The 13,694-nt window shown below is 41.6% G+C and overlaps 1 protein-coding gene across 2 annotated transcripts; it reads left to right on the top strand.

Moving 5' to 3' along the window:
• The first annotated feature begins 3,946 nt into the window (after positions 1–3,946).
• On the top strand, positions 3,947–13,427 carry LOC125261608. Of its 2 annotated transcripts, none has more exons than XM_048180166.1 (15): positions 3,947–4,424; positions 5,324–5,769; positions 6,059–6,154; positions 6,316–6,696; positions 7,345–7,446; positions 8,410–8,642; positions 9,258–9,436; positions 9,528–9,621; positions 9,722–10,066; positions 10,150–10,267; positions 10,393–10,484; positions 10,590–10,704; positions 11,215–11,487; positions 11,624–11,800; positions 11,885–13,427. In XM_048180166.1, the coding sequence occupies exons 2-11, from the start codon at positions 5,508–5,510 to the stop codon at positions 10,479–10,481; spliced, it is 1,899 nt and encodes a 632-aa protein (XP_048036123.1). In that variant the 5' UTR covers positions 3,947–4,424; positions 5,324–5,507; the 3' UTR covers positions 10,482–10,484; positions 10,590–10,704; positions 11,215–11,487; positions 11,624–11,800; positions 11,885–13,427. The 2 variants fall into 2 exon arrangements, with proteins under 2 accessions (XP_048036123.1, XP_048036124.1); XM_048180167.1 differs by having other exon boundaries at positions 3,947–5,769; positions 11,885–12,093; positions 12,597–13,427.
• The last annotated feature ends 267 nt before the right edge of the window (positions 13,428–13,694 follow it).

Here is a 13,694-nt window from a genome sequence, read left to right as displayed (position 1 = left end):
TAGGGAATTTTGCAAATATTGCACTATTAAATGTCAGCAGGCATATTTTGATCAGATTCAAATGAGCACTAGGCTAATTCTGAAAAACATCACTTCTGCAGTACTTTGCAGGCGTCCAATAACCACAAACATGTCAGATTGACCTGTCACACTGGAACACTTATACATACTCTTAAATATAAAATAAGAATAACCATAAGGGTACAATAACAAGTAAATACTTGAAAATATGATAAGAATTAATATACATAAAGTATGAGTACATAAATATAGGAAATCAAAAGTGAAACTGATAAATCATAAGCCATAAATGATTAACATAAATATTAATAAAAATGCATGAATATGAATATTGAACATTTCAGATCCATCAATTCCCCCACTGGAGTCCTTAAAGACTCCCAAAATTTTCAAAAGATATGAAATGGATATCGAATAAATTAAATATATAAGCATCACATCTAAATGAAGCTGCGGGTACCTCTCTAACCCCAGCTGACTGTATAGAATATTGACTGGAAGCCTTCACCAGGCTAGTCCGACGAGGGCTACTATAAAAACCCGACCCCGAACGTCCCCTGGACTTTAGCTGGGTTGAGGACTTACCACAACTGTCAGGTGGATAAAATGTTTGCCAGTTTTAGTAAAGAATCAAATTAATTTGCCATAATGAATTGTGAATACAATATCAACACTAGACCTAAATAAAAACTAAGTAAAATAACATAGCTATTATAACAAATTGAACAAAATATATCATCTGATAAATTTAAACAACTCAATCCTTCAAAGTCTCAATCTCTCCATTCTGTGCTGCTGCAGTAGGATGATGTAATCAGTTTCAGTCTTTCTGTGGACTTCCCCTTGTGTTGCTAAGCACTGAGGTGCTCGTCGATCCTTCCTTGGTTCTGGGACATGATCAGTTGGAGCAAACATTGGGCTTTTAAGCCACCAGTTGAGTTTGCTCATTCTCTTCATTGACCCTCCTAATGGACACTTCCTTTCCAGTGTTGTATTATATCAAGAAAATGCAATTAGCCTGCCTCCTTGTTAAGATTTTGGATGTCTGTTGCTACACATTTGGCCAATGTATTAAATATTAGGTATTGCTTACTGTTGTGAGTCATCACGCGACATAGGATCCATTTGCAAGCTTTATTGCAGTATACAGGGTCGTACAGGCGATGGTCAGAAACAGCAAACAAGAGCAACGGAGAACAGACAATACCGTGGTCAGGGACAGGCAGGAAGTCAGGGCAACAGGCAAGTATCACAGTCCAGGTAAACAGGCGGGGGTCAATAGGCAGGCAGCGGAGAAACAGTAAACGGTAAACAGACAAGAATGGCAACAGGAAGGCAAACTGGGAAATAACGCTTAGTAATGACAGCCGGAGCAATGATCAAGACTTCGCGTCAGTCTGTGTGAACTAGCAGCTTAAATGGTAGTCCTAACCAGCTGCAGCTGGCGGATGATCAGAGTCCAAGGTATGGGGCTGATGGGAAATGTAGTGCGTGTCAGTGTAAGTGAGTGAGTGGATGCATGAATGTCAGTATTCTGGAGATGGAGCCCTCTGCTGGCCAGCGGAGGGGATCACGGGGTTCGTCTCCGTGACAGAGCCCCCTCCCTGCGAGCGACTCCTGGCGCGAGGTGGCACACGACGTCGAGGTCTACCCCGTGGTCGAGGGGCCGGTCTTTCTGGGTGGTTGCGGTGGAATTCGTCGATGAGGTTGGGATCAAGTATGTCCTCGGCGTTGACCCACGACTGTTCCTCTGGACCGTACCCCTCCCAATCGACCAGATATTGGATGAGGCGACCCCGACGTCTGGAGTTGAGTAGTTCACGTACTTGGTACGTTTCCTCGCCCTCTACCTGGATGGCCGGGGGACTCTGCTCACGGGACCTCCCCTCCCCCTCCTCGCCGGGGTCAGCAGCGGGCTTGAGCAGGGAAACATGAAAGGTGGGAGAGATGCGATAAGTGTTAGGTAGGGCAAGACGAAATGAGACAGGTGTAATTTGACGTGTAATTTTGAATGGACCCACATACCTTGGACTCAACTTTCTGCAGGGAAGACGGAGGCGGAGGTCCCGGGTGGATAGCCAGACCCATTGACCAGGGTGATACTCGGGTCCGAGGCGGCGTCGACGATCCGCGTGCACTCTCTGGCGGCGGACCGCTTGTTGCAGGTGGACGTGGGCCTGGTTCCAGGTCTCCTCACTCTTGGTGAGCCAGTCTGTGACAGCGGGTACGTCGGAGGGTTCTCCCGACCATGGGAACATTGGTGGTTGGTACCCCAGGATGCACTTGAAGGGTGTGATGCCAGTGGCTGGTTTTACCAGGGAATTTTGAGCGTATTCAGCCCATAGAAGGTAGCGGGACCAATCCTCTTGGTTCTGGCTGCAGTATGTTCTTAGGAAGCGAGTAAGTTCTTGGTTCAACCTCTCAGTTTGTCCATTGGCCTGAGGATGGTAGCCCGAGGTGAGGCTTACGTTGATGTCCAGAGCTTGAAAGAAGGCTTTCCACAATCGGGAAGTGAACTGTGGACCACGATCCGAGACAATGTCCTCGGGTAACCCGTAGAGGCGAAAGACCCAGTGGCACAGTAGTTCAGCGGTCTGCATGGCTGTGGGAAGTTTGGGCTGAGGAATCAGACGACAGGCCTTGGAGAATCGATCTATGACGGTGAGTATGACAGTGTTACCCTGTGATATGGGAAGGTCCGTGATGAAATCGATCGCTATGTGGGACCAGGGACGCTGTGGTATGGGAAGAGGTTGCAGTAACCCGGCAGGGAATTGTCTTGGGCTTTTGTGTATGTTACACGTCTGACAGTTCTGGACGTAGATCGTGGCATCCCTGACTAAGGTCTCCCACCAGAAACGGTTCTGAAGCAGATGAATAGTGGCCGTGATACCAGGGTGACCTGAGGAGGGCAGACAGTGAATGAGACTCAGAACTTGGTCACGGAGATTGGGAGACACATATACCTTATCAGGCGGGCAGGCGGCCGGAATCTCCTGTTGAGCATTCTGCTGTTGTATCAGAGTCATAATGTCCCACTGAATGGGCGCTACCACGACTTGGAATGGGAGGATGGTCTCGAGTCCGTTGGAAGTCTCCTCCTCCTCAAACAGACAAGACAACGCATCGGCCTTCGTGTTCTTGGATCCTGGGCGGTAGGTGACTGTGAAGTTGAATCGGGTAAAGAATAGGGACCATCGGGCCTGGCGGGGATTGAGCCGTTTGGCGCTGCGCAGATACTCCAGATTTTTATGATCGGTAAAGACTGTAAAAGGGTAGTTAGCGCCCTCTAGCCAATGTCTCCACTCCTCGATGGCCGTCTTCATGGCGAGGAGTTCACGATCTCCCACATCGTAGTTGCGTTCGGCCGAGCTGAGTTTCCGAGAGTAGAAGGCACAGGGGTGGAGTTTAGACATGGGCCCCTGTCGCTGGGAGAGAATGGCCCCCACTCCAATATTCGAAGCATCCACTTCTAGGATGAAGGGGATCGACGGATCAGGGTGACGGAGTATGGGTGCGGTGACAAAGTGCTGTTGGATCTCCTTGAAGGCTTGATGGGCTGCGTCTGACCACAGGAGACGATGAATGCCTTTCTTGACCATGGAGGTAAGTGGACTGACCACTGAACTGAAGTTTCGGATGAATCGACGATAAAAGTTGGCGAATCCTAGGAAGCGTTGTAATTCCTTTAAGGTATTCGGTTCGGGCCAGTTGAGGACAGCGTTGACCTTACTTTCATCCATGGTGACCCCCTCGGAGCTGATGATGTATCCAAGGAAGGCAGTGGACGTGGTGTGGAACTCACATTTCTCCGCTTTGGCGTAAAGTTGGTGATCAATTAAGCGTTGCAGCACCGCTCTGACGTGATGGATGTGATCGTCCAGGGTGTTGGAGTAGATCAGTATATCATCAATGTCAACACAGTCTCACCCCCTACTCGTCAAATGTCTGACGCATGGTCAGTAGACCCTGGCGTCACTTTTTAACGCACTGGGTATACCTTTGGCGTTATTTTTCGACGTGCAGGGTAGTCCGATAGACTTCTATAGAACTCAACAGCGTTGAAATTTGACGTCTTGGGTCAGCACACCGCAACCCGTTGTCTGCCTTATGGGTCGACACTACAATAAATAAAAATAAAAAAGGAATAGGCTACAAAAAATGATTTAGTAAGCATTTTAAGTAAGCATTTTAAGAGTTTTCTTGTAGGACACTGCTTTAATTATAGCATGCTGGATAACGTTTTTATCGGAGGTTTGTTGATTTTAATAAATATATATAATATGCTACGATTGAGTTCAATTAATCTTTTTTTGTTGTTGTTGTTTTATTAAATCCTCTAAATTAATAACGCTGACGTCAACGTATGGGCGATCCCAAGGTCCATTGCGATTTTACACTCGGTAAGTAGAAGGGTTAACGTTAATTAATAGAGATGGATTACACATCAAAAACTGTTGAATCAGGACAAGAAGTTGTGTTTAGAAACTTTAGATTTGTAAGGTGGCCATTTCTGATGACTGATGATATTTCTGATGATATTTCTGATAAAAATATAGCTTTCTGCACCACATGTGCGGGCTAGCAAAGTTAGCTAATTGAATTCAAGTTCATTTTTGTCGCATATAATCATGTAAGGTACAATTATTGGGGAATGTAAGATTTTCATAATGAGACATACTGTAAGTGTTAGCTGTAATGTATGTCTGCGTTGGGATTCTTCTTGTGGTTGTGTGTCGTTGCTCTTTGCCCAGTGTTTTGTGCCCATTTATACACATGCTAGTCAGTGTAACTTATAACTGTACTAATGAAAGCATAGACATGAAAATAAAGCACATTAACAAATTAAATCAGTGTTAACTAAAAGCTTGTATTCTAAACTACTATGAATGCTGAGGGAGGTTTTTGATTAAAATCATCACAGGGAAAAGGAAATAATCCAGTTAAAGAAATGTGTTTCCTTGTTAATACAAAAGTATAATTAATAACATAAACAGATTTAAAAATGGCACTGATTATCAACCAAACTGGCATTGTGAATGGTTGGTATCAATATCAGCCATGAGTGTCAAGATCAGTCCATCCATATCTAGTGAGATATTGTATTGTGAGTTTGCAAGGCAACACCCAGCCCTACAGTATTCTGGCCTAATATTTATATAAGCACCCACAGACCTCCTCCACCACATACCAAAGCATGGGCAAACTAGACCAACGTTTTCTCAAGTTCTTAAGTATTTTTGTAGTTGTATGTAGCATGATCTTCAAATCTGAATTTATATTCTTTCCCTTCTCTCAACAGGTCCCCTAGTCCCTTCATCATTTACTTTAAAACTTCAGCTTCGTTACAAAGCAAAAACAAAGGCACTTTTTAGAGCCACGTTTGTCTAGTTAATTGTTGTCAGTCCATCTGGTTCTCTGTTGTTCTTGCTCTTTTGCTCTTCCCCCCTATCCCTTTAGTGTTGTCTTGTTTGTCCTTGTTCATCATGAGTGACCATTCCAATTTCGAACAGGTCCTTAATGAGCTTGATGAGCTTGTTGAACATTCTAAATTAAATTATGAACTCAAGACCTTGGAAGATTTCATCAATAAGATGCCGGGAGAACAGGAGGCAGCACCATCCACCAGCCATCAACCAGTCCAGAAGGCTCCACCATCCACCAGCCATCAACCTGTCAGGTGGCTGAAGAGAGACAGTGATGGAAATGTTGTCTATGACAGACCAAGATCATCCCGAAACCAAACAGGTCAGTTTTCTTTTTTCAGTCATATTACTTAAAGGAGAACTCCTGTGATTTTTCACATATATCTAAAACGGAGATATAGATTGTTTTACCACTTGGGATTGAATACACGAATCAGTAACGTGTCTGGTATGAGATATGAGGTTTTTATTACATACTCATCCAAAGTGGTATAGACAACGAAATTGGGCCAATAGAAGTTTGTATCATTGTGTGGAATAAAATGAGCTTGTCAAAATCTATGGAATTGTAATGCTTTAAAGGTTGATTTGGGTTTTATTTTCTGCTACAGCTACTAGTCACAGCTACAGTCGTAAGACTGGTGCTCATACTAGGATGTTGGACAGCAGCATTGAGATGACCAACTACTGTCCTCCTGACACTGTTGGTATGTTCTTTATTTTGTCTCTATTAGTTCATTATGTTTATAGATTCTAATAATTAGAATGTAAATTACATGTTTTTGCGTCAGAATAGCCGACAACATCCATGTTGCACACTTTGATAGTGTAGAAAATTGTTTTTAAATACGATGTACTATTTTAACAGAGACTTTCCTTGAAGAGCTAAACCACTCACAGGGTGATGACTTGGATGATCAGGAAACGGCACCAGCACCACCACGAGCTTCCTCAGACTGGTCTACTCGAAAAAGTCTCCTCTCAGAGAGGTGGGAGAAAGAGAGACCCTGTCTGGTGAATACCATGGTGGCACAACAAAATGCGACAACTCAGATCTGCCAACAATGTGGCAGCAGTCCAGCTGCTGTCCGTTGTCGTGACTGCCGACCACAACCATTCTTCTGTGCTGATTGTGATGTTAGTATACACCGAAACCACGTGTTCCACAACAGGGATGCAACAATAGCTGGATTCTTTCAGCCATTGCCTCCAACAACCTGTGTCGTGGAGAGGGCTCTTTCCCAGTGTGGTAAGCTGTATTTCTTTCTTTTTTTTTTTTTTTTTGAGTGTCCCATTTAGGGCTGCACAATTATTGCAATCGTAATTGCAAATATGATCCAATGCAACTGCCTAATGGTAAAATCTGCAAATAACCATGAATAGGTGACATTTGACTTTTATATTCACGTCATCCTCCTTGACTGTGCAACTTCTGGTTGGTGGGTGTGCGTAATGCGTGAAGGGTACAAAAATTCTGATTGGTGAACTTCAGTCGGTCAGTGGGTGTTTGTCTTCTTGTACACTGGCTGTGCTTCCCTATAAGAGGTGGCACAAATTAAAGAGACATTTGGAATATTGAACTGAATCAAATCATTCACATTAAAAAATCATTGGAAATGGTAATCGCTTTATCTGTCAGAAAAAGCGCAATTATATATTGTGCAGCCCTAGTCCCATTCTCAGTTTATTTAAATAACTTCACAGTATAATAGGCTTCACAGGAATCTGTTGAGTACTTTCTCTGAAACACACTTAATGACCTTTTATCTTTTAAAGCTTTTCAAATCATTGATTTAAAAAAAAAAAAAAAAAAAAAAAAAAATCATTACAGAATACTTCCCAGTTAGTACATAGGATGATGCATGTCTTTAATCCCTGCATATGATGTGTCTTTCAGTGTGTATTGTGCCGTTGGAGATGCCCGAGAAAATATGTAGTTGTTCTCCAGGATCGTTGAGTGTCAACCCAGGAAAAGTTGTTGCTGTGGTTACAATGAATGGTAAGAATAAAATGAACTTAAGGGAACATTCCCAATCAAGTGGCTGTAGCGTCCATATCACATTGTGGGCAAAGTGCTGATAGGGACCTGGGTTGGACTTTAACCTGATTCCACCCCATAGGGCTCTCCCACTCGCTTCCTGCCACTTTTCATTGTCCTATTTGAATAAAAAAACAAGGCTGTGCTATTGGCTTTGTAAATGTGTCCTGATCTATTTCTATTCAAATGTTCCCTATAGTGGTCTGAGCTGGGCAGGGTTTTCAGTCCTGCATCCCCCCGTTCCCACAATATTCTGTCCCGTTCCGCAATAATGTGACGGTTTAGTCCCGCTCCCGCCCGCATCTATAACCTTATGTGCATCTCCCGCCTGTGAAAGACCGCAGGATAGGCAGGAGGGATGTTCAGTTTTGTGTTCTGTCTCACGAAAGAGGCACTTGACAACTGAGAAAGACTGCCAGATGTCTGATTTTAAGTTTCTTGGTTCTGAATGTACTACATGGGTGATAGTAATGTAGGCTACTTTTCTTTAGAAATTCACAAATATCTGAAGTAGCCCAGTGGTGTCCTCTTCTTCTGTCATGCTTTCAATTTCAAGTTTCAACAACAGAGCAGCAGGAAAGAATTGAAACCACGTAAACAACACTGTCAGTTAGGCTGCTTAAACCCCTTTTTTATCTTTTTTTTTTATTGCTGCCTAATAGATTATCTAGCTGAACTATAATTACATACACTACTTTCTCATTTGTATATGTTGTTTTAAACACATATTTCATTTGCAGAAGTGCAGTGAATCATCTGTTCCTCCCGCACCAGCAAACACACCTGTCTCATCCCGGCCAGTCCCGCATAGAGCTTTCAAAACCTGTCCCGCGCTGCAGTCTTTTGTGTCGGGACATGTGGGAGGTGCCTCTAGTTCCCAATGCATTTGTTGTGCATAATCCAATGTGTTCTTGATTTTTCCAGGACGATATGATCTCAGTATGCCTGAGATGAAATGCGAGGCATGCAAAGCCACTTGGAGCGCTGGAGTGGATGACCTGGTCCGAAATGACTACTGGCCTGCTACCCTTCACTTTTCCACGGTGTACGCTACAGATGTGTTTTGTTCATATGAAGAGTTGAAGATGGCAGCACCAGGACTGTCCTGCCAAGCATTTTTAAGAATGCTTGATCAACGAACTGTCCGATTTGGCCGTGTGAGTATTAGTGGTGGGAATCACTAACAACTAGTACTAGTATTGACGTGTATCGCAGAATGACTATGGTGACATTATCAGCACATTGATTATTATAATTGGAGCATGTTGATGATATCAAAACACAGTGATTCAGCTGTACTTGATACATCTATAGAACATCATCTAAGATTCAAAGTCTTTGTGTAAAAACTACCGCTCAGTAAAAAATCTAAATTCGTACACTACATGTACAAAAGTATTGGAGCAATTTATCAACTCAATCACTCAAAACATTAGACCTGTTGTATAAGATCAAGTAGTGATGTCCTTGTCACATTCTAGTCATGCAGTTTGCATTCAGAAAAAAAAAAAATAGGTCCATAAAGACATGGTTGGTTAAGTTTGCAGTGGGAGTTGAGTTTGCTGTGGAATTTGTCTTTTTTTTTTTTTTTTTTTTTGGAGACTTTGGTCGTGATGTTTTCCAAAAGATTTCCAATGATGCACTGGGCTGCCTGTGATGAGCAGCTGCCTGTGGAGGCTCGATGCTGGAGGATTTGGTGTCACCTTTGACCTTATTAACTTTAGTTAACTTTACTGTGAATTATGTTGACATGTTTTACTGTTCTGAAACAGACTGGGAAGATCACAGCAGACAGCTTCAGAAAAAGCTTTTTGGAGTGGGAGGCTGTTAGATTTGAGGTGGATAAGATCTGCAGGGAGGAGCATTTTGTCTGTCCTGCGTGCACCCCAGACATGCTTGCTGTTTCTGTGGATGGAAATCGCAAGCACTACCGCTTTAAGAATGCAGCAAGGTACTTACAAAATGTGTGTAATTTGCACTGTTGTTAAAGTAACCTTTGCTGTGTCATATTGAAGGTCAATGTGTACCTTTCTTTCATTTAGATCTGAAGAACAAGCCTTATTTGATGGCATCTTCATTGCAAAAGATGATGAAGTAGAGAGATTTGTGGATTACATTCATTCTACCACCAACCATGTAAACTTGTTGTACAACATTTCTAAAAACACCACCAATAACATCTTACAGTTGACATTGTTTGGGTGACTATTTATATTAACCTTTTTCCATGTTGTAGGTCTCTGGAAGAGGTGTCTGTGGAGGGGAGTGGTCAGCTGCCAGGGAAACGTCTCAGAGATCCTCAAGTAAAATTGATGAGGAGGGACTTGAGCTTGCAGTCTGTCGACATGGAGTTTTTCTTGGCGCTCTCAACATGTTCAGGGGAGAAATCTATGCTTATCCCCTCTACCTGCAGAACAAGCTGGCAAATAAGCCAATAAGCTTTTTTGCCATGGATGTAACCTGCAAGTACTGGCCCTACCTCAACAAAGTGGCAAAAAGCTGCCCGGAGCTCCAGCACCTACTTAGCATGAAACCGTTTCTCTCAGTGTTTCATGCCAAAGCCCATGATTTTAAATGTGAGGTAAGAAAACATTACCATGTCATTGACTGTCCCTAAACACCTGCAAAGGTATGTTGGCAGCTTTTAAGTATTTTCTTTAATAGGTTAAATGGAGTGGAGCTTACCAGCAAGGGGCCGGATTGACACTTGGGGAGGAGGTTGAGCAGTGTAACGCCTTCCTCTCTAGGATTGCTGTGACCACGAAGCACATGTCCAAAGCAGGTAAGGTAACCACACACTGGACTACTTAGATTGAAAGTGTTACAAGAAAATTGTAGCCAGTGAGGGACATGTGGTACAACACAGATTAGTGTATTTTTTTTATTTATTTATTTATTTTTTTGCAGGACGTACAGACATGCTTACACTGATGGCCATGCGCTGGAATCAGCAAAAGTTTAAGAACTTGGCTACTTCACTTGCCTGCCGATATTAGAAGGTAGAGATGAGTATTGTTATTTTCTTATATTGTAAATACCTTCTATTGTATATTTTTGTAGGTATAACATTTTTCTTCTTTCATTTCCTTTTTTTGTTATTTAAGGCCACAAAACGCCTGGAGAGCCAACTTCAGGACCTGGAAAGCATGAGAATCCAGCTGGCAGTGACACAGGTTGAAGTTGAGGGCTGGGTCACTGATATTAAGGAGTGGGCAGAAGGTGAGAGTTACACTATTACTTTAATGTCTCAGTTCTGCAGAATAATGGGAGACATGCTTCTGCAAGTAATTACTGTTTTAAAATGAAATCATACATACAATGTTTTCTTGGTCATGTACTTATGCAATTAAAATGCCAAATTGTAGTATGTAGTGCATGCACACTGGAAATCATGCCGAAACAAAGTGCCCTGAAAGTACCTGAATGGTTCACAGTCCAAAAGTTGGAACATTGGACATTTCTCGCAGTTAGCGGATCCTATCTTGGCTACGTTGTCATTTTCTTTGGTACCCTGTTACATACTTCCTATACACGCTAAGAAATATGAAATGATTATTGAGACTCACCTGTCCTTCCTCCAGGAGCTTTTCTTTTATAAAGAAAAAAAAGGAAGCAAAGAGGGATAATCCTTATGATTTCCCTGTGGCATTCTGTTACATTGAGACTTAGCTCATTTCAGTTACTGTCATGAAAATGTAAGCAAAATGTTTGCATTTCTTTTCTTCTCAGCAACAACATCCCAAAAGAATGCCGATCTTGACGCGGTGACCAGTAGAATGGAGGTGCTGGTGGCCAGCATTAAAAGAAGGTCCCAGCGCCTTTACAAAGACACCGATGGCAGCAAAGGTCGGGCCCGGATTCGGCGCAAAATCAGAGAGGAGAAGGCCATTCTTAGCTCTGTTGTTGAAAAATACAACAGTATGGTTCCAGATACAGAAAGAATCGCCTTTGACATCATTCTCTCTGACGAGACAGTTTGGCCATGGCAACTTTCACATCGTGGTATGTACACAAATCTGTTGACAATTTTGTTTGATTCACATAGTAGCACAAAACCAATTATGCCTTATCACAGATTATTTCAGAAATTCTTTGAAAAATACTTACAATTCACTTATTTTCCACAACTGTATCCCAGACGCTGTAGATTTGAAAACCAAGAGGAAGGCGTTTGATGTTGTGATGGCAATAAGGAGACTTGAGGAGGAGAAGAAGATTGTTCTTTCTGAGATGGCAAAGCATTGGAAATCTCTCTCCACTCGTGCAGACACACTCAAGGAGATGTCATGCCAGCTTTCCAGTGAGGCATTGAAAAGTACGTATTTAAGTAATGTGTTGTAATACTATACTGTACATTGTAATTTTTTTTTCTGATAATTTTTTGTTTTACTCCCATAAGGTGAGCTGTGGGCTCTAAACGAAGAAGGGATCAAGGGTTTCCTCAGCTTAACTTTGAGAAAAAAGCAAGAAGTCACCAGAATGATGAAGCATGCAAGAGACTGTTATGCTCAAGTTTTGACTGGAACAAGTATGGACTTCCAGAATGATTGGGATGGATACGACAGTGATTCTGAACTGTCAGACGACTGAGTATGAGGAGCTCTCAAAGTGAGAAATGAGCATTAACTCACTTTTGTTTTGATTCCTTATATTTGTCAGTGTTTCCTTTTTAGTTTTTTAGGTTTTTTAGCAGTGGGGGCAGGTCCAAAAAAATCACCAGTTAACTTAATTTAAATTTGCAAGACCAGGCTTAAATGAACTGACAACATAAGTTATACGACTTACGGTTCTCAAGAACGTACACACACAATCTCAACTGGCTTATCATCCGTACAGCGTCTCTTTTTCCTTTCTCCCTTTTTCTGCTGAGTGACGCGCATGCCCGCTTTCATACATTCATATATTTCTGATATACAAATCTTTGTAATGTAAACAGTTTAAAAATGTCATTACAAAGTGACAATTATATTTTGGATATAAATATAAATTCTCTTCAGCGTTCTGCTTTCTCCACCCCATTCTATCAGGGAAATCTGTAGAAGCTTAACAGGTTTAACAGAGGCCATCCTTATATTTAACATATTTCAGAAATGAAATGCCATTTCTTTCAGCCTAAAGGCCTGGCCCCCATCTTGGGAACATAGGAATGACTGTGTCATAGAAGAAGGTCTGCTAAAATGACTGTTGTCACATTGCTGGTTCCAAGAAACAAAAAAATGTGGCCATGTGGACAACAATAAAGTTCTACTGTTCTTCTAATGTTGTAAATAAAAATTATTTGTTTATAAATCTCTGCTTCATTATTCAAAATGTTTCCTTAATTTTGGACAATAAACACTGTTTTCGTACAAGCTGCTGTCTAAGTAACATTTTAAAGCCTTGTAGTACTCAAGGTATAGCCAGCTTTGGTGTTATGAATAACCTTACAGTTGACACTAACCATATTCTTGTATCTACACTGTTTTTGGAAAAAAAAAAAAAAAAAAAAAGACACGTTTGTAAAATGGAGCTTGCCCTCAATATGTTTTCCATGTGTAAATGAAGTTTACTGCTACACACTATATAAGTTTGTAACAAATAAAAAGGAACATTTAAGTGTATTGACTACAAAACAGCTTTCCCATGAGTTATAGCCATGTTTTCAACCATTGTCAGCACACCTGAGAAGTCAATAAAAAAAGTAATAGTACTTAATAAATTATTAATACAATGATTTTACTGTCATAATCAGCCAGACAGTGTGTCACATACAGTAGGTTCTGACATAACAGTTAACGTTAGGCGTTATTGGCTTGAAATGCTCCAGATCCAGGCCTATGTAACGTTAGATGAGCAACTTTTCTCGTAGTTTTCTCTTCCTTTTCCAATTGGCTGCTTTGTAGTGAGAAATGTGCATTTTATTTTTACAAAACTAAAGATACAGATAATATACATTCATTGAACGAAGATTATCTTTCGTTGCTATGGCGGTTGCTATTGACGCAGCTGAAACCACGTAGCTTGCATTACGTACTTCCGCCCGGAAGTATTTTCTTCACTTTATATATAATTATATTTATAACATTTCTCCACAGAAAAAAACAATATGATAAGTCAACAATACGATATGTTCATGTTAATGCTATCACATTTAATAATTTCTCCTTCGATTCTGAGAAATATGTTTTTTTTTCTTTTTTGTAGCTGAAGGTTATGGAAGTGCCTCGTGT

The sequence above is a fragment of the Megalobrama amblycephala genome, unplaced genomic scaffold (genome assembly GCF_018812025.1).
Source record: "Megalobrama amblycephala isolate DHTTF-2021 unplaced genomic scaffold, ASM1881202v1 scaffold442, whole genome shotgun sequence".
In the NCBI taxonomy this organism is placed as follows: Eukaryota; Metazoa; Chordata; class Actinopteri; order Cypriniformes; family Xenocyprididae; genus Megalobrama; species Megalobrama amblycephala.
Note: the sequence above shows the minus strand (reverse complement) of the source record. Positions and strands in the feature narration are given on the sequence as shown.